The following is a 26,909-nucleotide window of genomic DNA, read 5'->3' as shown; positions in this document are numbered from 1 at the left end:
TTGGACAAACCGTCAATATAAAGTGTACAACTGATCCTGGAATAAATGGCAATCGTTTATCTTGGTATCAGCAGAAACCTGGAGAAGCTCCTAAACTCCTCATTAGGAATATTAATACTCGTCATGGTGACACACAGAGATTCAGTGGCAGTGGATCATCTGGTGGTAGAGATTTTACTCTGAGCATCAGTGGAGTTCAGACTGAAGATGCAGGAGATTATTACTGTCAGAGTTATCACAGTGGTGGTGTGTTCACACAGTGATAAAGAGTCGTACAAAAACCTCCAGCAGTCAGACTGCACAGATACACCTGACAGATACTGCAGCTGCACACACACACACACACACACACACACACACACACATGCACACACACACATTCTGGTTTCCATGTTTTGTGGGGACATTCCATAGACGTAATGCATTTTATACCGTACAAACTGTATATTCTATTCCCTTCCCCTAACCCAAACTCTAATCCCAACCATCACAAAAAACTTTGATACCTTAGATTTTCAAGAAACATCATTCTGTTTGATTTATAAGCTTGTTTCCTCATGAGGACCTCAAAATCTCCACACAAAGGTCACAAAAAAACTGGTATTCCTATCTTTGTGGGGACAATTGGTCCCTACAACATGATAATTACCAGGTACACACACACACATAAACACACAAAGCTGGTCTGCGTTTGTGTGTTTCAACACTACACAAGTTTATAGCATTGAGTTTTTCATTTTCAGCTGAATGTTGTGTTTTGAAGTGAAGACTATCAGTGACTTCAGACAGAAATCTATGAGTGTCAGAGACGAGCGAGTGATCTCTCTGTTCAGTCTGATAAAATCACACACGAGTCTTCTGTAGTCTGATAACTAAAACTGAGAAACTCATGAGGAGCTTCTTCATTCAGACCATCAGACTCCTCAACATTTACATTTATAAAGTATTCATCTTATACACAGACTATAGAGAGTTTGTCAGATTTCACTGCTATAGTTGTGTATTTATATATCTGTGAATGTGAGAAATAAATCTTGAATGTTGAAGTGCAGGTTAAAAACATTTCTTCATTTAATCTTCTCTAAATATTTAATATATTCATCTGACTTCTGAGATCAGACTCATTGTGAAGTGTTGAATCTGATCAAAGCTCATTTCTTCATCCATCAGTTAAACTCATCAGCGTCTCATTTCAGAGAATAAAGAGTCAAAAAGTGAAACTGAGAGTTCAACTCATATTTGTATCTTCAGGATGAAGAGATTCAGTTCCTCTCAGAACAGAGCAGATGTTCAGACACAAGAGTTTGAAAGATAAATATAAACTTCATCTGCAGATGTCTTCATGCTTCATTGAGTGAAGTTTATTTATAAACAAACACACGAGCCAATGATCAATATACTCATTGTTCACATTCAAAAGAAATCACAAGACAAAGAAGCAATATTTAATATTTCTTTATTAAAGTTGATGAAAATCAGACAGAATGAATAAAGCAGAGAGACACAGTGTTGATGTGAGACATGAATGAGAAGAAGAGATGAGAAGAAGAGAGGATCTACTCAGAACACAGATCTTTCTTCACTTCTCCAGTGACTGTCTGACCTTCCCGACTGATCTCACAGATCACTGAGTCTCTGTTGATCCATTCTTGTTCAGTGAGAGTCAGACTGCTGCTCCAGCTGTACAGACCGCCGTCTTTCTGTAGGACTCCAGCTCTGTTCTCCTGAGATCCTGACATCTTCCCATTCACTTTCCAGCTCAGACTCCAGTCTGAAGGGAAACCATTGCTGGCCACACACATCAGTGTTGCTGTCTTCTTGCTGGAAATCTCTTCACTGGACGGCGGCAGGACGATCACTTTAGGACGACTTACACCTGACATACAGAGATACACAGAGAAAAAGATCAAGAGATTAAGAGACAAATTAAAATGAGATTTGTTTCAAAGTTTTGCCTAAAATTATCAAGCTTGTGTGTTTGTGTTTATGTCTTCAGTTTCATGCATGGCTCTTCGTGCAACGTTCAGTTTTAAAGGAAGGCTATTTGTTAAGAAAATCACTCCCCAAACATAATAAACTTATAAAAACAAACAATAAAGATAAAGAAACTACAAAATAATATGATTTTTGTCCCACTGAATTAATGCTCTGTATTTAAAATAATATAAATTATGCAACATTTTTGCATAAATATTTGATACATTTATCTCAACTGTTAAAGAATGACAATAACAACAACGCAATGCATTGCCGATGATCAAATCACTTCAGATAAATGCGTCTGATTTTTTCAGTAGGGCAGCCACCATATTTTACAGATTTTCAAATTCAATTGTGTCGCACTACAATAACACTACAGATCAATAACACGAGATTCTGTTTGTATTTGGTGTGATATTTATATGCAGAAGTTACCTTATGTGCATATGATACACACTGTTAACCCCTTAGTTATGTTTAGTGGTGTGCGTTAAGTGTGTATTATATGTAGGCTACACAAAAAGTGTGTTTTATTTTCACACCAGAAACTGCACACACAAATAATTTTTTCCAAGCATGCAAAATACAAACATCCATTTTGTGTAAAGTGATGATTTTCCATTTGTTGTGTGTTGGAATATGAACTACATTTGTAAAGGCACAAAATGCATTTGCAGTCCAGAAAAATCGGCAAAGCAACATCTACAATCAAAGTCTTTGTGTCTCTTAATGATTTCTTGTTCTTTCGTGTGATATTTTCAATTTCTCAATTTAATTTGATACATGAGTTTATTTATCCATTAAGTATTATGTTAATCTTTAAATTAATACTTAATTCCTCTGAATGGTTTATCATCCAAACTAAAGTGAGATCTTCCTTTAACTCGTGTTTTATATAAAGCAAGTCGCAACACGACAAACATGAAAGTAGCGCTGCTGTCAGATACCCACATAAGCACAAAAAGAGGAAAAGGTGAAAAATATACACAAATAAACAAAAGTATTTAGACTTTTACAACATTATTTTAATTATTGAGGTGGTAATAAAAAAACTTTTCTCTGCCTTTTTAATAAATTACATATAGAGCAGCACAATATGGCACATACAAAAGAAATGCATATTAAATACTCACAGCAGCCTGACTGAGAATTAAAAACAAACTAATAAATAGAAGGAATGTAAGATGAAATTATTTTAATTATTAAAAAGCAATTGCAAGTAAATATTGAGATAATTTTTGTACTTACTGCCAACTTCCAGTCTCGTGCCGGGGCCGAATGTGTACCACAGTGATAGAAACAAACCAAGCAGCTGTACAAAAACCTCTGAACGCTTCACTAACTCTTACTCTATAACAAACACATTTAACACAACACAAATTCATGCTTAACAATGTTTTTATTAGTTATTGTATTAAGTTATTTAATTATTTAATTTATTTGTATTTTTATCAACAAAACATAATTTCCAAAAGTAAATCTTTGTTGTAATCCTCAGCTGAATGATTTACTGTAAATGAAAGATTGAATCAAACATCAAGAGTTAAGGTTTTTAGTCTGTAACTGACTGCATGATTGTCTTTATCACATCAGATCACTGTCTGTCTGGTTATGTACACTGCAAAAAAAGATTATGTCCCTTAGTAAATTTAACTAAATAAAATGAGTCAATTAAATTTACAAAAAAAATGTCTTGTTTTTTTTAACCAGAATTTGAGTAAAAATAACACAAATGTGAGTAATTCTAAATGAACACATTATTGAGTAAATTCAACTTAATTTTATCATGTAAACTCCACTTAAATTTGTAAGAAGGAAATTCACTTAATAATTTTGTGTTGAAACTACATGAATAATTTGATAAAACAAAGTGGACTTGTTGTTCCCAGCATGCTTTGCATGAGACTGCATTTGGAGATTATAATTTGAAATTAAACTTTATTTTATGTGTTTTAACTCAAAAGAAAGACTTGTTAGTGTTTATTGTTCATTTATCTTTGAGATTTAGTTGAGTTTCTCTTTCTTCTTTGAGTTTTGTGGTTACCATCATTCAGAAAAGTGCTGCTTGTTTATAGACAATAGGTGACATGATGAAAATCATGATGTGTGTTAAAGGAGCATTTGACTGAAGAAGGCACACGCCGAAACGCGTTTGTGCAAATAAAAGAATATTTATGCATAGTGCGGCCTCCTTCTTATCTCATATATTTAAATTATTTAGGCCAGCACTCTTAGTTTAATTTATAGACACATTGAGTGAAGCCTGCTCTTATCTTCAATTATTTAAAGGAGCATTTCCCCATGAAAACATTAATCTTTATTAAAAGTGGATCATATTTGTAGTCGAAATATAACATACATTTCGAATTTGGTGCCTATTTGACCGAGAAAATGAGTGTTTGTAGTCTCACTCCCTCAACAAAGATATTGGACTTCTTTCTTTCAATGATGCAAAATGATGATTTTTACATCATTGAAAGAAGGAAGTGCAACACTGAAATCCATATTTCTCCTGTCTCAGCAGAAACTGATGAAATGATGCACGACCATTCAAAAACATGACTGGGGTTCTACAAAGCTTAATGCAAATGGGTGAAGTGTCCCTTTAATTCACTCAATGAGCAACTGTGCTAATGTCAGTACTGAGACCAGTCTTTTCTTACTTGCTCATCATAATGTGGTATGTAAAAATAAATATTTAAGGAAAAGAAGGAATTTTATGTGATTAAGTCAGGAAGATTAAATTAAAGAAGTCAGCCTTTAAAAGTACTTAATGTTTTAGTAACATGTAGGTAATAATCACATATTTTTACAGTGTAATTTAACTTTACTTAGTAAACTTAAGTAAATTCTACTCATCTACTTATTTGTTAATTTAAATCAGCTTTTCTAAGTTAATTTTACTTAATTTTCACAAGTATGAAATTTACTTGAAAAACCTGAGTGCAAAAACTTGCAAAAGAAAAAGTGAGTACATTTTACTTATTTTTTTAGTGTAAGTCCAATCAGTGTTTAAGAAGAGACACAAAACCTTCCTTAAATGCCCATACATACACTGCAATTATTTTTATTAAATCAGATCTCATGTCTGTGTCCTGTTCATGAAGATGTGAAAGATAAAAAATGAATGCAGGTCATAAGAGTATAAAAAACTTCAAAACAATCAATATTCCAGCACAGATGTGTCTTGTGAATGTAATGATCAGCTTAATATAACGAACACTTCATTCATATCTTACACATCTCTGTAAGTCAGATTTCTGCTGTATTGAGCAAGAAGATTTTCATAAAGTGTTTGTGTCACAGGGGTGACGATCTTTTGGGCGGAACCAAAAGTTGGGAAAGTTTGGTTCCGCCCGGATGTTTCCGCCCGGACCGGGAAGAGAAAACACCGGACATCCGGTAGCACCGCGAGGGCTGTAATCAGCCAAACTACGGACAGCTGTGAGTTATTAACAAGAGCGCCGGGTGATTGGACGAAGGCAACACCCAGGCAAATACTTAAGAGCAGTTTAAACCACAGTTTGTTGTTGTTGTTATGACCAGTGTTGGTGTGTGCTGTTGCGCTGAGTTAAACTCACCGGGTACGCCAGTCGGATTGTTGGACTTGCTCTCTCTCTCTTTGTGCATCGTGGGATTTCGGCTGATGCAGATATTGAAGACCTTACGGGTTGGAAAGTAAACGGAGACTGACCTTGTATGAATGAAGTAAAAGAAGAAGGAACGTGCTATCGTGAGTACCCATCTGTGTAGTGGTAGTATTGACGACTGGAGAAACTGTTATCTGTGTAGCTGGAATCATCGTAAGGAGAAGTTAACCTAAGGAAGCGTGAGATAACCGAAGCACCGCAGTTGTGAGTAAACGAATTCATTCATTTGAATGTACCTTGTATGTACTTGACCTGGATATCTTTTAAGCGCTTTCCAGCGAGAGTGGGTGGCCCTGCCCCTGAGTCAGCGTGGTGGGTGAGCCACCGGATCTTTGCGTGAGACAGCCACAGTGACGGAAAACAACTGCTAGGCCGTGTTACCATCTCCACATTCTTGCCCAGAGCGAGGCGAAGGAAGACGGGCGTCTATTGTGTGCACTGAGCGTGGTGGGTGAGTCTTGGATGTAGAAATTTCACTTTGAAGTGGTGCTGTGTATATTGCAGTGAGATTGCTGTGTCGTGTCAGACGTATCCCGCCTCCAGTCACTCGCCAGGGGCGCTGAAGAGGAAAACGGATTCTAGAATAACCCTGTGTACGATTATGCTGTGAGTGTGTTTCAGCCTTAGAGATTACGGAGTAGTTCCTGAAGTACTGTCGTAGCCAGACGCTTGGCGGACGTGTGTTAGGAGTGGCGGTGAAGATCTGTACGACTGGCGGTGTGAGTATTACCAGTTTCATTGCTACTTTACCCGTGTGCTGTTTATCATCACAGAGTCAGAGGCGAAGGAGATCCGCTGCCCCGAGGTCTCTACAAAGGGGCGCCCCGGTCCGGTTTTCGATTGCCAACGGGCGTCGAGGAAAGGGCAGCGCTCGACCCGGTGTGACGGCGTGACACTCCCGCCCCTCTGTTGAACCCACGAGTCAGCCGAGAGGGTTTGGTCCCCGGCGCTATCTTGGAAACCACTGCCGGTCGATGCAGTACGCCTAGCCGTTATCGTAAGTCCGCCACCCCGAGAAGTATAGCATAACCTGTTCAGTCTGTCCATCAATAGGGAAGAAAGCTGTCGTCTGTGGAGGAAGAGAGAGAGAACCAGTGTGAGCTCCAAGGAGACCCGTTGTGAAGGAGAACTATACGTACCAGAAGCTGTAATCAGCGAAGAGGTGAGAGAACTAACTGAGAACGATTCACTGTGCCCTTGTGTCCCAGCTGTCGTCTGTGGAGGGAGAGAGAGAGAACCAGTGTGAGCTCCAAGGAGACCCGTTGTGAAGGAGAACCATACGTACCGGAAGCTGTAATCAGCGAAGAGGTGAGAGAACTAACTGAGAACGATTCACTGTGCCCCTGTGTCCCAGCTGTCGTCTGTGGAGGGAGAGAGAGAGAACCAGTGTGAGCTCCAAGGAGACCCGTTGTGAAGGAGAACCATACGTACCAAAAGCTGTAATCAGCGAAGAGGTGAGAGAACTAACTGAGAACGATTCACTGTGCCCTGGTGTCCCAGCTGTTGTCTGTGGAGGAAGAGAGAGAGAACCAGTGTGAGCTCTAAGGAGACCCGTTGTGAAGGAGAACCATACGTACCAGAAGCTGTAATCAGCGACAAGGTGAGAGAACTAACTGAGAACGATTCACTGTGCCTTTGTGTCCCAGCTGTCGCCTGTGGAGGAAAAGAGAGAGAACAAGCGTGAGCTCTGAGGAGACCAGTTGTGAAAGAGAACCATACGTACAAGGAGTTGTAGTCAGCGACGAGGTGAGAGAATAAATTGGAGTTGATTCACGGTGCTTTTGTGTCCCAGCTGTCACCTGTGGGAGAAGAGAGAGTACAAGTGTGAGCACTAAAGTAACGAGTCGAGGAGGAAAATTCATACTTACCCAGCAGCTGTAGTCGGTGGAGAGGCGAGGAGACTCTCGTGAGAACGATCCGCTGTGTCTTCGTGCCCCAGCGGTAGCCTGTAGAGAGAAAGAGAAACAGGAAGGGAGAGTGAGTCGACAACCAAGGAGCTGCGTGGGAAGACGGCGGAGTGCCGCGAACTACACGCAGGTACACGGACAGGAAACAGTACATGCCCATATTCATTGTGATTTTATTCTGCCTCCAGGAAGGAAGAGGAGCGCGCCACGGGCAGAGGGAACCAGAGGCGGGAGCCCGTTCCCCGACGTAAAATCCCCCCCCCCCTTCTGGAGGACAGACCCTGACCTTAGTTTTAATTCCCCTTTCCCCAAGTCCCCATATATTTTTAATATTTAAATAAATAAAGAATATTTTATACTTACCTGTACTCGTTGTTGTCTGGTCATTGGGTTGGTTTTGGGGACCTCCTCGAGGTGGAAGTTTAGAAGGGGCGTGGCTTAACCATTAGTGGCCAGCCCCTGGCTTGTGACATTTGCATATCAGATGAGATGCTTCAGATCTCTGAGAGTTTATAGTGCTGTGAGTTTAACACTTCATAACTCAACACAACACACAAAACTAAACATCAACAATGACCTTCACCATCATCTTCATCTCTACACTTTTATTCTCCTTACAAGGTAGATTTTTAAATACGTTTAACTTATTTATATAAAACATGACTCAAAATATTTTTAATAATTGTTTTTTATTTGAATCTTATTATTTATGTTTCAGGGTGTAAATCACAGATGACAGTAACTCAAAGTCTGTTAGTGAAAACAGCAGCACCAGAAGACTCAGTTACTTTGAGATGTTCTCTATCAAGTCCTCCTGCATACTGTAGTAGAAACCCCTGTGTGTCCTGGTACTTACAGAAACCTGGAGAAGCTCATAAACTCCTGGTATATGCTGCAAACCGCCGTCAGTCTGGAACTCCAAGATTCAGTGGCAGTGGATCAAACACAGATTTTACTCTGAGCATCAGTGGAGTTCAGACTGAAGATGCAGGAGATTATTACTGTATGAGTTTACACAGTGGCTTTGTGTTCACACAGTGATAAAGAGTCGTACAAAAACCTCCATCAGTCAAAAGTGACACACCTGACAGATACTGCAGCTGCACACACACAAACACACACGCACGCACGCACGCACACGCAAACACAAAAACAGAAATGATATGTGTATATGTATGTACATATGTAAAGATTAAAGCCATTACATACTGTACAAACTGTATATTTATCCCCTGGATTTTGGATGTATATGTGATTGTGTTGAGTCATTTTCATAAGAGACAAAATTTATCTTAAGTGGTTTTAAACAGACTATAATATTAAAAGAGAGGATAAGATTTCTGTTTGAGAGCAAGAACAATCCTGCTTTGGTGAATTCATAGAAAGTTGCCTTGAAATCTTTAATCTCATAAAATATTAAAGTATCCATTGAGAAGAAGTGAAAGTGTTCAGGTTCACAGCATTTAAACAAACAGTAAATGTGAGATGTGAAAATCAGATTTGCATTGGTAGTGTTGAGTGATTCTGATCCTCTCAGCTCTGTCTCCTGTTAACATCTTTAAACCACATCAGATTTAGTTTAATTTCATCTGTAAATGTGCTCTCTATTTATAAAACTTCAACAAATGACTTATAATGAAAATCACTTGAACACAAATGTAACGTCTTCAAAATCTTTATTGAATGTAACAGCAAACACAAGAGATGTTGTGAGAGTTATAAAAGTGTAAATGATCAGATGTGTATCAGTATGAGTCTGACACAGATCATCAGATATGTGAGAGATCTTCAGCTGGACAAACATCAACACTTAGATCTCCTAACAGCGACTCTTACGCATGGAGACCTCGTGAAGAGTTTCATCATGTGTCACTCTGCAGACGAACACCTCCGCCTCTTCCCAGAGTGCTTTACTGAGAGTCAGGACACTTTTACGGCTGTATCGGCCGTCCTGCTCGCTCTCGGCACTGGTCTGAATCCCGTCAGTGACCTCTGACCCATCCAGTGTCCAGCTCACCAGCGCCCCCTGTGGAGAGTAAGAGTTGAGCAAACACTTTGCATTATCATCACATGCTTCAGTGCTCCGAGTCTTTATAACTGTCTGACACAAACATTTTATAACACAACATCATTACAAAACACACAAACACAAATGAATTTCTTCATCGTCTTCATTTGGATTCTGGGAGTTTTTATTCCAGGTAACAGAAGTGAAAGGTTGTTGTTAAGTTGAATGTTTTTGACTCTTTTATATTTCATTAAACATCATTTTCTTCTCAACAGAATCCAGAGGAGTTACTGTAACTCAGAGTAAAACTCAATCTGTTTCTGTTGGACAAACAGTCAATATAAAGTGTACAACTGATACTGGAATAGATGGCTGGGGTTTATCTTGGTATCGGCAGAAACCTGGAGAAGCTCCTAAACTCATCATTAGAACAGTTCATAATCGTCATGGTGACACTTCACAGAGATTCAGTGGCAGTGGATCATCTGATGGTACAGATTTTACTCTGAGCATCAGTGGAGTTCAGACTGAAGATGCAGGAGATTATTACTGTATGGGTGTTCACTATATCAGTGGTAGCTATGTGTTCACACAGTGATAAAGAGTCGTACAAAAACCTCCTTCAGTCAGACTGCACAGATACACCTGACAGATACTGCAGCTACACACACACACACACACACACACACACACACACACACACGCACAGACAGACATGCGCACACACACCATAGATGTATTCTCTTTTATATTCCATCATCTAACCAGGCTTCAGTCTGGTTTTGGATTTTTTGTGGTTTTATGCAGATTTTTAAAGAGAGGATGGGATTCCTGTTTGAGTGAAGAATAAAGTATTTTCTAAAGTCTGTTTGTAGAAAGTTCACTTTAAATCTTTAACCTCATAAAAAACTAAAGTCTCCATTGAGAAGAAGTGAAAGTGTTCAGGTTCACAGCATTTAAACAAACAGTAAATGTGAGATTTAGGCCCTACACTCTTAGAATAAAAGGTACAACAGCTGTCACTGGTAATATTTACCATTTAGATACATTTGTACCCATTATATGCACTCTTTAGGTACAAAGGTGTACTATTTGAAAGAGTATCACCCCAGAGATAGCTTGTGCACATACAGTAAGCAACCTAAGATAGAAAATATATCATAGAGCTGTATTATAGGTCAGTTTCCCGGACAGGGTTTAGATTAATCCAGGACTAGGCCTTTCTATTAGGACATTTAAGTCGTTTTTTAAAAACAAACCTTACAAAAAACAATACTGGTGTGCGTCTTGAGACAAAACAATAACACTGATATATATGTTAAGATATGTCAGTACAAGATGTTTTTAAATGAAGGCAGCTCAAACAGTCTGGGATAAGTATAAACCCTGTCTAAAATTAAATCATGTATTTTTAGGACTGTCAATAATCAAATTAACTGCATGATGCGTACATTAATTCAAATAAATTATGCACAGATTAAAATAATACCCCACATTTAAAATAATTGTAAAAGAATAATATTTCTTGATAAACATTCACTTTATTACACACCATATACAATGTGTAAACAAAATGACTGACATCTCAAGACTGAATAGGTCTAGGCCAGTACATGGCAGCAATAATTTATAACAGGAGCTAACCTCTTCACCTCTGTTTACATGCAGTTTTTATTTAAATGTTAAATGACAAACACGTACTTATTGATGTATTTCATTATTCTGTGCCGTGATGAAGACAGAAATATTATGACAGTGCCTGTAAGGATTTTATACGCTGCTGTCGTGTTATTTGAGCTGTTTCTGGATGGTCAGTGAGTCGTGTTGCTCAGTAAAAAAGTCCTAATGTCAAGATTAAAATGAATTCACGCTTAAGGTGTGTGACACAAACACACGCACACTTTAGTTAAGAGTATTTAGTATAATTATATGAAAACACAGTCAGGAATTAATATAAACATTTGCATAAGTAGGTTGTCATATAATCTATGCCATTTAGTTATTCTTAATCAATACAGTATTTAGTATTCTTCTCAATACATGAAAAAATTGAGCGGGTAAATAGACATGATGGGGGCTCGACTGTTACGTCACTGTTGATGTTATGTTGAGATTGGCCTGTTTTTTGGTGGACTTGAGGAAACATTACTGTTTGAAGCTCATGATATAGCATATACAGAGCTCTATTAATTCAGATATAATGAGGTAAATACATTTTTTTTGGGCACCTTTAAATGCATAAAAATTTGAAAATTATTCTACATTAATTTTAGTTTGTAGAAATCTGAAAGTCCATGCATTGGTTAGATTTTCATTGTTTTGTTTAATTTGGGGTTTGATGATGTTTATCAATCCCTTAAAATAATGAAAGGATTTTAATAAGACACAGTCTGATGATCTGTGAAAATATACTAAAGATAAATTTGCATAGAGACTCTTTGCATTGGAAAGACTTGAGGATTTTTTATAGACGCATCAGAAGTTCATCATCAGAAATCTAAACTCACAGTCACCATGACCTTCATCAGCATCTTCATCTGGATGTTAACTTGTTTCTGTTTCAGAGGTGAGAACAACATTAAAATTCATCTGATTAAACTTCATCCTCTGTGCTAAATAATTCATTCATTCTGAATCTTTACTCATATTTTTATTTTCTTTATGTAGAATCAAGAGGTGAAGTGACCGTCATTCAGACACCTGCAGTCAAATCTGTTCATCTACGAGACACAGTTACTATCACCTGTAAAACTAATCCTGGAGTCTATCAGTACTCACGTTATTATTATCTATCCTGGTACTTACAGAAACCTGGAAAAACTCCTAAACTCCTGATATTTGATGTATACCGCCTTGCGCCTTCAGTCTGGCACTCCATCAAGATTCAGTGGCAGTGGATCATACAATGATTTTACTCTGAGCATCAGTGAAGTTCAGCCTGAAGATGAAGGAGTTTATTACTGTCAGAGTGCACACGGTGGTCCAGTGTTCACACAGTGATAAAGAGTCGTACAAAAACCTCCATCAGACTGCACAGATAAACCTGACAGATACTGCAGCTGTACACACACACACAAACACGCACACGCATGCACATGTGGTTTATGTGGTTTACAAGGACATGAATAGTTTATGGAAGTGTCCCCATAAACTGAAAATCTTACTAAATGGTAGTTTTTCATAGATTAAAGACTGGCAACAGGTTTATGTGACATTGGAGTTAGGCACTGGGGTAGAAAAGGGGAATAGAATATAACAGTTTGTAAAGTATAAAATGCATTGTGTCTATGGAAATGTCCCCGTAAACTACATATGCCAATACACACACACAGACATACAGACTATAGAGAGTTTGTCAGATTTCACAGCTATAGTTGTGTATTTATATATCTGTGTGGATGTGAGAAATAAATCTTAAATGTTGAAGTGCAGGTTAAAAAAATTTCTTCATTTGATCTTCTCTAAATATTCAATATATTAATCTGACTTCTGAGATCAGACTCATTGTGAAGTGTTGAATCTGATCAAAGTTCATTTCTTCATCCATCAGTTAAACTCATCAGCGTCTCATTTCAGAGAATAAAGAGTCAAAGAGTGAAACTGAGAGTTCAACTCGTATTTGTATCTTCAGGATGAAGAGATTCAGTTCCTCTCAGAACAGAGCAGATGTTCAGACACAAGAGTTTGAAAGATAAATATAAACTACATCTGCAGATGTCTTCATGCTTCATTGAGTGTTTAGAAACAAACACACGAGCCAATGATCAATATACTCATTGTTCACATTCAAAAGAAATCACAAGACAAAGAAGCAATATTTAATATTTCTTTATTGAAAAGCAGACAGAATGAATAAAGCAGAGACACAAACTGTTGATGTGAGACATGATTGAGAAGAAGAGATGAGAAGAAGAGAGGATCTACTCAGAACACAGATCTTTCTTCACTTCTCCAGTGACTGTCTGACCTTCCCGACTGATCTCACAGATCACTGAGTCTCTGTTGATCCATTCTTGTTCAGTGAGAGTCAGACTGCTGCTCCAGCTGTACAGACCGCCGTCTTTCTGTAGGACTCCAGCTCTGTTCTCCTGAGATCCTGACATCTTCCCATTCACTTTCCAGCTCAGACTCCAGTCTGAAGGGAAACCATTGCTGGCCACACACATCAGTGTTGCTGCTGTCTTGATGGAAATCTCTTCACTGGACGGCGGCAGGACGATCACTTTAGGACGACTTACACCTGACATACACAGATACACAGAGAGAAAGATGAAGAGATTCAAAAGAAATCAAATAAATCCATAATAAAAAATATATTCTGTTTTTGAGTTTAAAGGCACACCAGGCAAGTCTGAGTATTATTTCTCTACTAGCTCCCCCTAGTGTCTGGGAGTAAATGCTTTCTATATCTGAGACTTTACAAGACTGAAGGACACCGGGTCGGATACAGCGAACTTGCAAGTGGGGTATTCTTCCTACAGACGGTAGGGGCGGGCGAGAGGGTCTTCATTCGTCATGTAATGAGTCATTTAACCATATACCGACTTACGAAGATGATTTATTAACATAAAAATGCTGCCTTGTGTCCCTTTAATATCATATCATCAATTAATATCATTTACTCTGTTAATGCACTACACTTATTATAATACAAACACAGTAATAATAAAACAATATTTTATATGAATATTTGTTTCCTGTGACTCAAGTGTAGTAACAACAAGGTCATGGGTTTGATTCCCAAAATCTGTACAATGTCTTGCATTGTAAATCACTTTATATTAAAGCGTCTCGCAAACACATAAAAATGTCAAAATACCAAAATTTCTTGTCAGTGCTTGTAGTTATTTATGAAGTTCACTTTAAAATTAATACTGAATTTATTTGGTCAGTAACAGAGTCTCAAGATGTCTTCTTTTAACACGTGTTTATATGAAGCGAGTCTGCCGCTGTCAGACACCCGGATCTCAAAATATGTTAATAAAGACAAATAAATTTGTATTTAAACTTCAGAAATTTTATTCTCAAAACACAATGACTTCAGTCTAGAAAAAAACTTACAAAAATATAACACATTTAATTTTTAACTATAAAAATTAAACACCTAAAAATAAAACACTTTAAATGACCTCTGTGCATGAATCTTTCTATCAAAAAACTGTCTTGCTTTAATTTTCCATGTGAGAAATTACAAATTATTAATTCCTATTATTTTTACTTTTTTTCTGGAAAACTAACACATTTAATCCTGCATGATGATAATTTTAATATTGAGCATTTAAACAACATTATGTTTATTGCACTGAATTACATGCAGTCTTCAAAACACTCTTACTAAGAATTAAAAATAATAAATAGAAGATAAATAAATGCTTTAGAATATAACCACATGCTAAAAAATCTATCTAAAATTATTTTATTTTATAATTTTTGTACTTACTGCCGACGTCGAGTCTCGTGCCGGGGCCGAACGTCCACCACAGTGATAGAAACAAATCGAGCAGCTGTACAAAAACCTCTGAACGCTTCACTAACTGTGACTCTGACACAAACACATCATATCACAGCAAATATTCATACATCATAGACTTGTGAAGAAGTGTAAACACATGTAAGACAAGAATAAAAGTGAATTTAAAGACACATGTCTGTCTGTAGTAAAACACAATTACTGAATGTTTGAACTTCACAATATTGAAGACACAGAGACACACAAGACATCATAAACGCTCCTGATATCTTCTCATCTAATCTCAATGTGTTATTAATCCAGACTGTATAATGTGTTTCTATGAAGATAAAGCTCTGATGTGTGTTGAGTTTATTTCCATAGACAAACACTTTGCATTATCATCACATGCTTCAGTGCTCTGAGTCTTTATAACTGTCTGACACAAACATTTTATAACACAACATCATTACAAAACACACAAACACAAATGAATTTCTTCATCGTCTTCATTTGGATTCTGGGAGTTTTTATTCCAGGTAACAGAAGTGAAAGGTTGTTGTTAAGTTGAATGTTTTTAACTCTTTTATATTTCATTAAACATCATTTTCTTCTCAACAGAATCCAGAGGAGTTACTGTAACTCAGAGTAAAGCTCAATCTGTTTCTGTTGGACAAACTGTCAATATAAAGTGTACAACTGATACTGGAATAAGTGGCTGGGCTTTATCTTGGTATCAGCAGAAACCTGGAGAAGCTCCTAAACTCATCATTAAGGCAGTAGATGAAAATTATGGTGACACTTCCCGTCAATTCAGTGGCAGTGGATCACAGGGTGGTACAGATTTTACTCTGAGCATCAGTGGAGTTCAGACTGAAGATGCAGGAGATTATTACTGTCAGAGTAGACACAGCATCAGTAGTAGCTGGGTGTTCACACAGTGATAAAGAGTCGTACAAAAACCTCCTTCAGTCAGACTGCACAGATACACCTGACAGATACTGCAGCTGTACACACACACACACACACACACACACACACACACACACACACACACACACACACACACACACACACACACACACACACACACACACACACACACCAATCCCTAACCCTAATGTCACAAAAACGTTGTGCCAGTCTTTAATCTATGAAAAACTACCATTTAGTATTTTTTTTAGCTTTTCCGTTTATGGGGACACTCTCTGTGTATAATAAACATGTCATTATACACTATTCATGTCCTCGTAAACCACATAGACCAACCCACACACACACTTTTATATTCCATCATCTTCAGTCAGTTTTTGGATGTTTTGTGGTTTTATACAGACTTTAATTATTAAAGCAAGGATGAGGTTTCTGTTTGTGTGAAGAATAAAGTCTGTTGTGAAGTCAGTTCATAGAAACTTATCTTGAAATGTTTAGCCTCATAAATAACTAAAGTCTTCATTGAGAAGTAGTGAAAGTGTTCAGGTTCACATCATTTAAACAAACAGTAAATGTGAGATGTGAAAATCAGATTTGCATTGATAGTGTTGAGTGATTCTGATCCTCTCAGTTCTGTCTCCTGTTAACATCTTCAAACCACATCAGCTTTAGTTTTATCTTGGAATGCAATTTCTCTAAACTATTAAAACAAGTCAACGTCATTAATTTTAATGCATTAAATGTTAGCAAAATATTTTTAATTAATAACAAATGACTTCCACACAAATGTAATGTTTTTAAACTCTTTAATGAATGTAACAGCAAACACTAAAATGTTAAATGATAAGAATCAGACAGGTGTGAGCAGAGCTTTTCCTAAAGTCCAAACCCTCAATCACGTTTCCCTACAATACTTCACTAATATCTTACACTTGAAGAAGTGAATTAAAGGGATAGTTCAGTCAAAAATGATATTAAATAAATGTAAACATGTCTGTATATTTTGTATAAGTTTTATTTGCTGCTTGGTGTACATTACTGTTAAGATGCTCTGTGCAGTGTAGGGATGTATTTATTATTTACTGAATGTTTACATCACATTATGAACTATACAGTTTGTCTTTTGAGACAGAAATAGGCATTAATATATTACATCTGAAACTCATCCACTGTGATCTCACAATCACATAAAAGTCCAACACAAACAACACATCAGATACAATTACTGTCATCAATATGTGGGATGCATATATTATAAAACATAAACGGTGCTTAACAAATTTAATCGACTCAATGTAAGGTTTGTGTCACAGTTTTAATGGTTAAAATAAGTTTTAATGGTTGAAGCAGACTCAAACTTCGGTATAAAAAAGTGAATTTCAAAATAATGGAACATCATGAACTTTCAGAAAAGGAAAGAGTTGACATTAAAACACTTCATGATGCTGGAAAATCTTTCAAATATAATCTAATAAATGTAAGCACTGTACAAGTAAAAAACATCTCTGTAGGACAAAAGATTGAGAATAATTAAGTTAAAACATATCTCTGTTTATATCTTATTATACCACGGGTCTGTTGAATGCTGCATTCTGATTGGCTGAGAAATGTTCTATGTTTGTTGATTATTTTTCTGTAAACCGCACACCTAACTTTTCAAATGTCTTTAAAATAGGCACCAGAGCAATGTTTGTGGTAACCGTGGTATAAGCGGAATAATTGACTCCGGTCCTTTGAATTATTTGAAAATAATGCACACCTGCAGTGTAACGGCACTCCGCTTCGCGTCGTGCCGCATTACCACCTTGGTGTGCATTATTTTCTTCTAATTCAATGGCCCGTCGTCAATTATTCCTTACATAATATTAAGCGTTTCATCTCATATTTATTTGAATGTGTCAGATGATTCCTCTTTCTTCTTGATGTTATTCATGATCTGTCTGTGAATGATGCTTTTAGATTGAATGTTGTGTTTTAGGGACTGAATATCATGAGTCGGTGAATGTCACTGTGTCATGTTTCACCCTAAAATCTAATAAAATAATTCAATTTCTTTATGCAATATTATTTTATTTTCTTTCTATTGGGGGATTTTAGTGTGACAGATTCTCAATAGTTATGATGAGTTAAATGCTGTTTTATTATCTGGAGATGTTTTGAAAGCTGCCTCAGATGTAAAGAGGACGTTTAGATGTTTGTCATGAATAATTGAACAGAAGACATTTAACTGAAGTCACACCTGCTGTATGTTTAAGTCACTTGATATGAATCTGTGGAAAACATTACAACTGGAAATGTAACTGGACAGTAAAACTACATGAATGTGAGGTCTTTATTCTCCTGATGGGCAGTGCATGCAAACACACATGAATGTTTCAATGATCACATTAAAGAGTTTATAGTTTAAAGGGTTTTTTAGTGCTCTGGTTTTGCTGAAAATTCAGATTAAGTAGATGAAACTCAATTATTTTAATAAAACCCCTAATAAGAAACACTTAAACATTTTAACATGAGGACTTACCAGGTCACAAAAGCTTTCTGAATTTCTGAGCCGTGTGTTTTCTAAAATCAAAAAAAAAGGAAATATATTTATGCACGTAGAAATGAAGCTTATTTATAGCACTATTTATAGGCTTTTATTCATGACAAATTTCTTTAAACTGTTTTACTTTATTGAAAAAATAATTTCATTCTCAATAAAAAATTATGTTGATTTATTTAAATTTTATAAAGTACAATTATAGGTAACAGCATAGTAGTATTTGTTGTGCTGCTGTGAATTTATGATGATTTATAAAATCTGTTCAGACAGGATGGTTTACAGCAGTACAATTCAGAATTGAATTAAGAATGACTTTTAAATTACAATTCAATTCCTGAATTTGAATTGATGTCAAAAACAGGATCTAGAATTGCAATTCGAATTTAAATTAAAGGAAGCAGAATTGCAATTCAATATCAATTCAAAGAAATTCATATACATATCATAAGTGAAGTGTTTAAAATGAAGCTTTCAGTATTATATGTCAGATATGATTGCATTACATATTCTATAAATTATATACGTTGTACAGATTACATTAACAGGAAATGTTTTCCCCCAGCAATTGTTAAAAACTCTAGGTCACATAACAATAGTTTAAGTTAGATTTTTTGTAATTGTTATTTTATGGCACACGATGGCACATGACTCTTTCTGTTGTGTGAATGTGGAATTTTTTTGAATTGCCATGAATTTAGGTGTGTTCGACATCGGCTGTGGCTGGATGTAACCGATCGGCGAGATTAGCCGCGTGCAGGTGGGGAGGAGCTGAAAACGGAGACGTGAAGTCGGACGCACTGTGGTTCCCGTAGTTTGCTGCATTTACGTCAGGCATGGCTGATCACGTGCCGTTTGTTTGCTTTATCGCAATAAACATGATTTGTAAGATGTAAACTATATAAAAAGTGAATTATACTGTTTTGAATGTCCGTGTATGAGCATGAGTGGAACTGAAGAGGCTTACAGCATCTGTTTTTACAAGAATAAAGTTTAACATAAGCATATATTATTTAAATACCAATGTAGTGGGGTCTACGTTTTTTATCCATTTTATTTTGATGAAGATGATACAATATAACATCGCGACTACATGAAAAGAGCTTTAACTGTTATAAAAATACAGATTTGTGAGCATTTGTGGAACTGAGGGCGTAAAAATACACACGAAACACACGTGATTGTTGTCATGTGGTGAATCCGACCAATCGTGAAACAGCTGTGTCGTCATTACAGCCCGTGCAGCTCCTCTTCGGGAACTGCGCTGGCTAAGTCAGGCGGCTGATCTCGAATCGCTCTCGCGGTACTTAAAAACCATATGACACAGTCACGTGCCTGCAGCGCCAGCTTAAGTCGGACAAAAGTACTAACCAAAATGCACTGCTTCAAGTCAGCCGCCGATCGGTCTGCGCAGCGCCGCATGAAGTCGAACACACCTATTAATTCCACTTCCTGTCATTCCCATTCCAATTCCAATTCAACTTCCTGTAGGGCGGAGTCAATTCAAATTCCAATTCATGAATTGAATGGAGGCAATTCGGAAATGCATTCACAAGTATGATACTATCATCATGAGGCTAAAAACAAATAGTCCAGATGTTTTTTTGTGACTATAACCAGAAGTCATATTTTAGCTCTCATCAGCTTTGAATGGGTGGAGGTGAAAATGACAGACATGTTTTTTAATACTAAATCTCATCAACCGTGTGCCAACTCAAATCTTAAACATTTACACCTCTTTCTTGCCCCAATGGTGTTTATTTGTTGAAGATATCATTTAAAATTTTATATATCTCAACTTCATTGTTGCTTCATAATGAATGAATGATTGTGTTAATGAAGATTTATACATTAAACCTTTAGAGAGAGACATCATCTATCCTAACAAGAAAAATAAACTGACAAGAAAGAAAACTATTCTACAAAATGGTTGAGCGATAAACGGCTTTTTCAGCGTGCGGCCCTCCTTTTGTATGGTGCACACTTTTTCTGGCCTCCAAAGAAATGTTAGGACATAAAACATTACAAAACGTATAACTTATTAAATTATACAATGTAGTGCTGTTGGTTAGTAACCTTATTTATCTGAAGTTTAAATAAACAGCATTATGATAAATTAATGTATTTGATAAAATGGTCCCCTCTGGCACAATCTCACACCCCCAGTTTCAGAACCACTGAAACAATGCATATTGTTTTCATATTTTTTAAGATATATTTTGTGTAAATAAATCGTATCTCAGTTAATGTTATTTGTATTATTCTGTATTTCCCCAATGAAAGATCAAAACTATTTCATGTTTAGTTTGTATATGTTGCCCATCAGCAGTGCTGTATTGTCAGTTGCTGTTTATTTCAATGTTTTATGAATGATTTTAATGATATTTATTGTATTATATGTATATTGTGGACTCTTGTATATATTTGAGAGTGATGGACTGACTCATATTTATAGCTGTAATAATGTACTAGCAGCATTAAGTTTGATACTTTCGGATGGAAGAAATGACTCGTGACTCTGTTCAATGTTAATTTCAAAGCTCATTAAAGTGCATCATTGGACTGTTCTGAGAACAGCTGTCAGTGTTACACAGATGTATGATGAAATGTGTTTCTGAGAGTTCAGAAAGTCTCTGAGATGGTTTACAGTATCTGATGCTGTGCTTTCTATGAAATAAATTTAAATTCAGACCCTTGATGTTTTCTGGATCTGTTTGTTTTGTATACTTCACATAAAGTCTCTAACTGATGTTTCATTGAGCTGTGATATCTGTCTCACTAATGAAACAAACATAACTGCTATTGTTCAGCCTTTGAGTATAGCTGTGATTACACACGTATAATACTTTAGTCTATATGTTTTATACTTTTACATTTTTAATATAATTTAATTATATAATTTTATTTAATAAGTATAGAATATATATTTCTGAAGTCATTGTTAAGAGGGTTCATATATAAGTTTCCATTAATGCTGATCAGGTGAACATCTGATTGATGATTATTGACAGCTGGTCACAATAACAAGGTGATTAGTTAGATTATATAAGTGTTCCTCCTGAACGTTGTTATTAAAACATCATTAAATCTGTGAGTTTAGTGGTAGGTTTACAAATGCTGATATTGCTCAATATGAAGCTCAATGTTTGTGTGGCGTCACCCCATATGGCAAAAATATATTTTCAAATATCATTTCAAATATATTTCAAAATATACAAAAATGGTTTCAACTCAGTCATTTCAACTTACTGTTATTTACTACAACTTACAAAATGAAGTTGACTAATTTTAACAACATTTTATAAGTTATAAAAACTCATCGATAGTCAAGATAAATAATCGTAAATTGAAATGACTAATCTGAGTTGATTGAACAAAAAATTAAGACTGCAAATAATGTTTTACACTGTGCTAAAATATGATTTAAAATCTAGTTTAAAAATAAATGTGTTAAAGCATTTTTATTCATGTCGCATTGGAAGAAAAAACTTTGTTTCAAACCTGTAAACATAACAGGTTTGAAAAGATTAAAATTACATATATTTTCAAATGCAGAATATACTTATAATATTGAATATTTTATATATACTTAGACTCTTTATACTCTTATATTTTGGCCAGGAAACTGTTTTTGCCATATGTGCTGTAGACATGTTTCTAAATGTAATGCACTGTTGGATTAATTAAACAAGTTCACAATTATTTACTAACTCACTGAAAAAAAATGCAGCATGAAGTTAAAACAACTTTGTTTTGCAAGTCAAATCAACCCAATATTTTAAGTTATGCCCTGTCATAAGTTGAAATAACTTAAAGTAAAAACAATTTCAACTAAAAATATGTGAATTTTTGACAAAAATGCAGCTTTTTTGAAGAAAACCAGCAATGTTAGGGAGCTAATACTTGTTACACAAGCTACTCATATATTTGATCACATTTGATATTTTAAATTCTCAATGCTGTCAGTAGGGGGGTCTACAGCACATCTAGTTATCATGACCATGATGCTCTCAAGAGGTTTAGTAAAGTCTGATCACTGCTTTACATCTCATCACACGCTTCAGTACTCTGTGTGTTTATAACAGTCTGACTTTATAACACAGTGCTGGAAAAACAACAAATACACAAAATGAATCTCTTCATAATCACCTTCATTTGGATTCTTGTAGATTTTATTCCAGGTAACAGAAGTGAAAGCTTGTTGTTAAGTTGAATGTTTTTGACTCTTTTATATTTCATTAAACATCATTTTCTTCTCAACAGAATCCAGAGGAGTTACTGTAACTCAGAGTAAAACTCAATCTGTTTCTGTTGGACAAACCGTCAATATAAAGTGTACAACTGATACTGGAATAGATGCCACTTATTTATCTTGGTATCAGCAGAAACCTGGAGACGCTCCTAAACTCATCATTAAGTATATAAATACTCGTCATGGTGACACTTCACAGAGATTCAGTGGCAGCGGAGCAAATTATGGTACATATTTTACTCTGAGCATCAGTGGAGTTCAGACTGAAGATGCAGGAGATTATTACTGTATGAGTGTTCACTATATCAGTGGCTGGGTGTTCACACAGTGATAAAGAGTCGTACAAAAACCATCAGTCAGACTGCACAGATATACCTGACAGATACTGCAGCTGCACACACCCCCCCCCCCCCCCCGCACACACACGTACCCACATTTACGTTTAGTTTAGCTGAAAGTATAATCAATCATTGAGTTTTTCATTTTCAGCTGAATGTTGTGTTTTGAAGTGAAGACTATCAGTGACTTCAGACAGAAATCTATGAGTGTCAGAGACGAGCGAGTGATCTCTCTGTTCAGTCTGATAAAATCACACACGAGTCTTTTGTAGTCTGATAACTAAAACTGAGAAACTCATGAGGAGCTTCTTCATTCAGACCATCAGACTCCTCAACATTTACATTTATAAAGCAGTGGTGGACAGTAACGAAGTAAATGTAATTCGTTACTGTACTTAAGTAGTTTTTTCGCGTATCTGTACTTTACTCAAGTACTTTTATTTTGGGAGACTTTTACTTTTACTTTACTACATTTTAAAGTCAAATATCTTACTTTTTACTCCACTACATTTTAAAAAATCGGTCGTTCCTTTTTATTTATCAGTGGATAAAAAACGTAACTGGGCAAACTAAAGCTGCACAAAAAAACCTAAGATGCACACGTGATGCGTCAAACCACCAATCAGGGTACAGCATGCGCTTCGTTTTGAACTTGTTGCCGCGCTGTTTCACGTAAGCTACGCGAGTCGCACGAGTGCAGCAGAGAATGAAACTGCATTCAAAAACAACGGAGGAGAATCCTCAGGAGATAACTGACCCGTCACAACAACAATGGCTTTATTTATGCAAGTTTTTTTAAGTCCTTGAATAAAAGAACGAGTCCTTCGTGTCTTATGACTGCCTTGAAACTGTGCTATTTCGTTTTAAAAGAATACTCTTTCAAATCTAAGGAAACGCGTAGATGTAAGCCATTTTTATTCTGGTTATATTTTTAAATGAGCAATCTTAACAGTAGCTTGCAGAACGACGTTATTATGAATGAACTTTAAGCTATGCAGGCTGAAGCTATTTTTAGCCGTATAGTTAGCTGTTTCACTTAAGTTCATTGTATTTGAAGCTCAGTGCTCTGTTATTTTGAAATGACAATTAATCACTATCAACACTGTTGTAAAATATAAATGACATTTTGACTAGCCATGCAGTGTATGATGCTTAAACAGGCAGGTGGATTGGAGTGCTCCTTATTAACTGAGATTGTTATTAATATTTTCAAAAGTTTTGCTTCCAAAATATAAAAATACATTTAATTATGTATTACAATCAGTGGTGTAGTCTACGTGATACGCGGCAGGACTACGCCGTATAAACTAGAAATTGTCAAGGATTTCCGTATACCAACTAAAAATAGCGTCAGCCCAGCAAGCAATTTTGCGGCTAATAGACGTCTAGTAGCCGTCTAAACACCCCCCTGACGTCTAGGCTAAAACAAGGCTAATTTTGGGCTGTCAGTGAAAATCTAGTAGACGTCTATCATAGCCCAAGAAATAGACTAGTCATCAAATAGACGGCTATTAAACGTCTACATATATACGTCTAATAGACGGTGAATGTGGGTCTAGGCTAAAACAAGGCTAATTTTGGGCTGTCAGTGAAAATCTAGTAGACGTCTATCATAGCCCAAGAATAGACTAGCCGTTAAATAGACGGCTATTAAACGACTACACGTGTGTGTCTAATAAAGAACAAAAGAATGGCTAAAGAATTATTTTTAATCCAGTAAAAAGGTTCTCATAAACATGCAATCATGCAATTTATTACAAAAAATATTGTTAATACAATAGAAATTCAGATAAGACAAAATGAAGAAAAACTACTTTTAACAAAAAGAATAAAAACAGTAACAAAATAAAAGCATATATAACAAAATACAATTTCAAAAATGAAATAACATCTAAACATTTACAAACTATCTTCAGTTCACGTCAACTTATTAATTGTACTAATTTCTATACCCCCCCCCCCCCCGTGCTCCCTGGTGCCTGTTTGAAATGCCCCCATTGCATCCTTCACTTCCAGTTCTGTTGCTGCTGGGAAGTTGTTCAACACAGCATCTGCCAAATATGATATGAAAAGAATGCATGAGACAAGTATTTCTGCTTTATGTTAAATGTGATAGTCATTCTATTTTGAAAAAGTCATATATAAATATTGACAGGCAACAGTAATCATACCGTTCTCATTACTAACAGAAGTGCATGTTTCTCTGCGTGTGTTTAATGACATTTTTGGAACTAGCAAAAGAGTCTTAAAGGCAGGGTATCTGATTTTGATCCAGAATTTTTTTTTTTTGTTATGCTGGTTGAAAGTCTCCTCAAATATTGATAGCTCTCACTATGTTAAGTTAAGTTGTCTAAATGTTTATTTTTATATATTTGTGTCATCTATAAAAGGCGTAGGACCAAAAAACGTTCAACAAATCATTGAACCCTGACCGAATGCAATAATTGGACGTGGGCATGGGCCAGTTACCGGTTTGAAGGTATACTGAGATTTTCAGAGTCAAGGTTTTTAAAAAACCACAAAAATTTTCTGTGATACCGTTTTCAATGTATGAACTGTGTTTACACAAAGTGAATTAAATCATGTAATTGAATTCATGTTTACATTTACAATTGAAAGAATATTATCATTTAAAGGCTTTATTTTTACCTGGCATAAACGTTGTTTGTTGCTTAAAAATAAAATGTATTGTGTCCAGTTGAAAAGTTGATGTTTTAATATGCAGACATTTGAAAATAACACATTTTAGTATCACAATGGCAATACCACAACACCGTGGTATTTTTGCTTACGGTTATCATACTGCCAGAATCTCATTCCGGCCCATAATTGGGCGCATTAAATATTTGCCCCTCTTCTGTGAATGTGTTTTGCATGCCACTTCACAACCTGTTCACACTCTGTAAAAATAGGGAGAATCAAATAAACCTTCCTGCTGAATTGACACAGGAGCTACAAAACGAAAGACATTTTGAAACAACAACAAAAAAAACATCTGGATGAGCAAAGAGGAAAAACCCAAATTAACATTGGTAAGTTCACTGCTTTTCTGCAAGATGGAAACAGCTACAGGTCTGAAAGGGTCGTTGCAGTGTTTCTTTTGGAAAGGTAGGTATGCAGTGTGATTCTATTTTGATGGATTCAGATTGTATTTTAATGAAACTTGTTGCTTATGTAGTTTGTTTACGAATAAGTGTAATGATATTTATCTTTTCAAATTTCTAAACGTGCTGTATTTATTTCGGATTAAAAACAGTTGTTTATGTTGGTTATTTTGGTAATGTTATTCACTTTGTCAGTCTTACTGGTTAATGAGATAGGAGTGTGCTTCTGGTTGGTGCGTGTAGGCTAAAGTTAGTATTTTTCAAAATCAAATACCCTGCCCTTTAAGATGCCAAGCATAAAATATTCACAATACAATCTTATTGACATAAAACCTGTCAAATGTCTAAAAATAAAACATCTAAACAATATTGTATGGATAAGTAAACTGTTGTATCGGCAAAGAGTAATTTAATCTGGGGCTTTTAATATTTAGAAAATATTAAGGCAGTATCGGACTGTCGTCAATTACTCCTCACATAACCTAATGTCATATTAAAACTACTATTTTGTGAAACACCATGTAGCCTAAAACTACATACAAACACACTTACCTTTAATAACTGAGAACTGATGTTTTTTCAAATGCTTGCTTCTGCAGTGGACCACCACCATTCATGTTGAACTTTGAAATTAATGAATTTTAGTGAACTCTAAAATACAAAAGACAATGTCGTTAACAGTTGCAGACTGAAATATTTTCAGATTTTTTGTGACCACATGAAAGACTGTGTTGACACCACAATGTCTG

At 36.0% G+C, this 26,909-nt stretch overlaps 1 long non-coding RNA gene and 1 gene segment (V, D, J or C); both read right to left on the bottom strand.

Moving 5' to 3' along the window:
- Positions 1-1,485: 1,485 nt before the first annotated feature.
- Positions 1,486-15,281, bottom strand: LOC135740496 (Ig lambda-2 chain C region-like). The segment is given in 3 exon segments: positions 1,486-1,876; positions 14,986-15,087; positions 15,218-15,281. Coding segments are annotated over 3 exon segments (474 nt in total).
- A 9,695-nt stretch (positions 15,282-24,976) lies between these two features.
- LOC135740597 (uncharacterized) overlaps positions 24,977-26,909 on the bottom strand; it is a 3,909-nt gene continuing 1,976 nt past the window's right edge. For both annotated transcript variants that reach the window (XR_010529221.2, XR_012335691.1), the window contains 2 exons: positions 26,713-26,811; positions 24,977-25,107 (listed from right to left, as the gene is read on the bottom strand). This is a non-coding gene — a long non-coding RNA (uncharacterized lncRNA). The remainder of the gene's footprint in view (positions 25,108-26,712; positions 26,812-26,909) is intronic.

The sequence above is a fragment of the Paramisgurnus dabryanus genome, chromosome 22, assembly GCF_030506205.2.
Source record: "Paramisgurnus dabryanus chromosome 22, PD_genome_1.1, whole genome shotgun sequence".
Classification (NCBI taxonomy): Eukaryota; Metazoa; Chordata; class Actinopteri; order Cypriniformes; family Cobitidae; genus Paramisgurnus; species Paramisgurnus dabryanus.
Note: the sequence above shows the minus strand (reverse complement) of the source record. Positions and strands in the feature narration are given on the sequence as shown.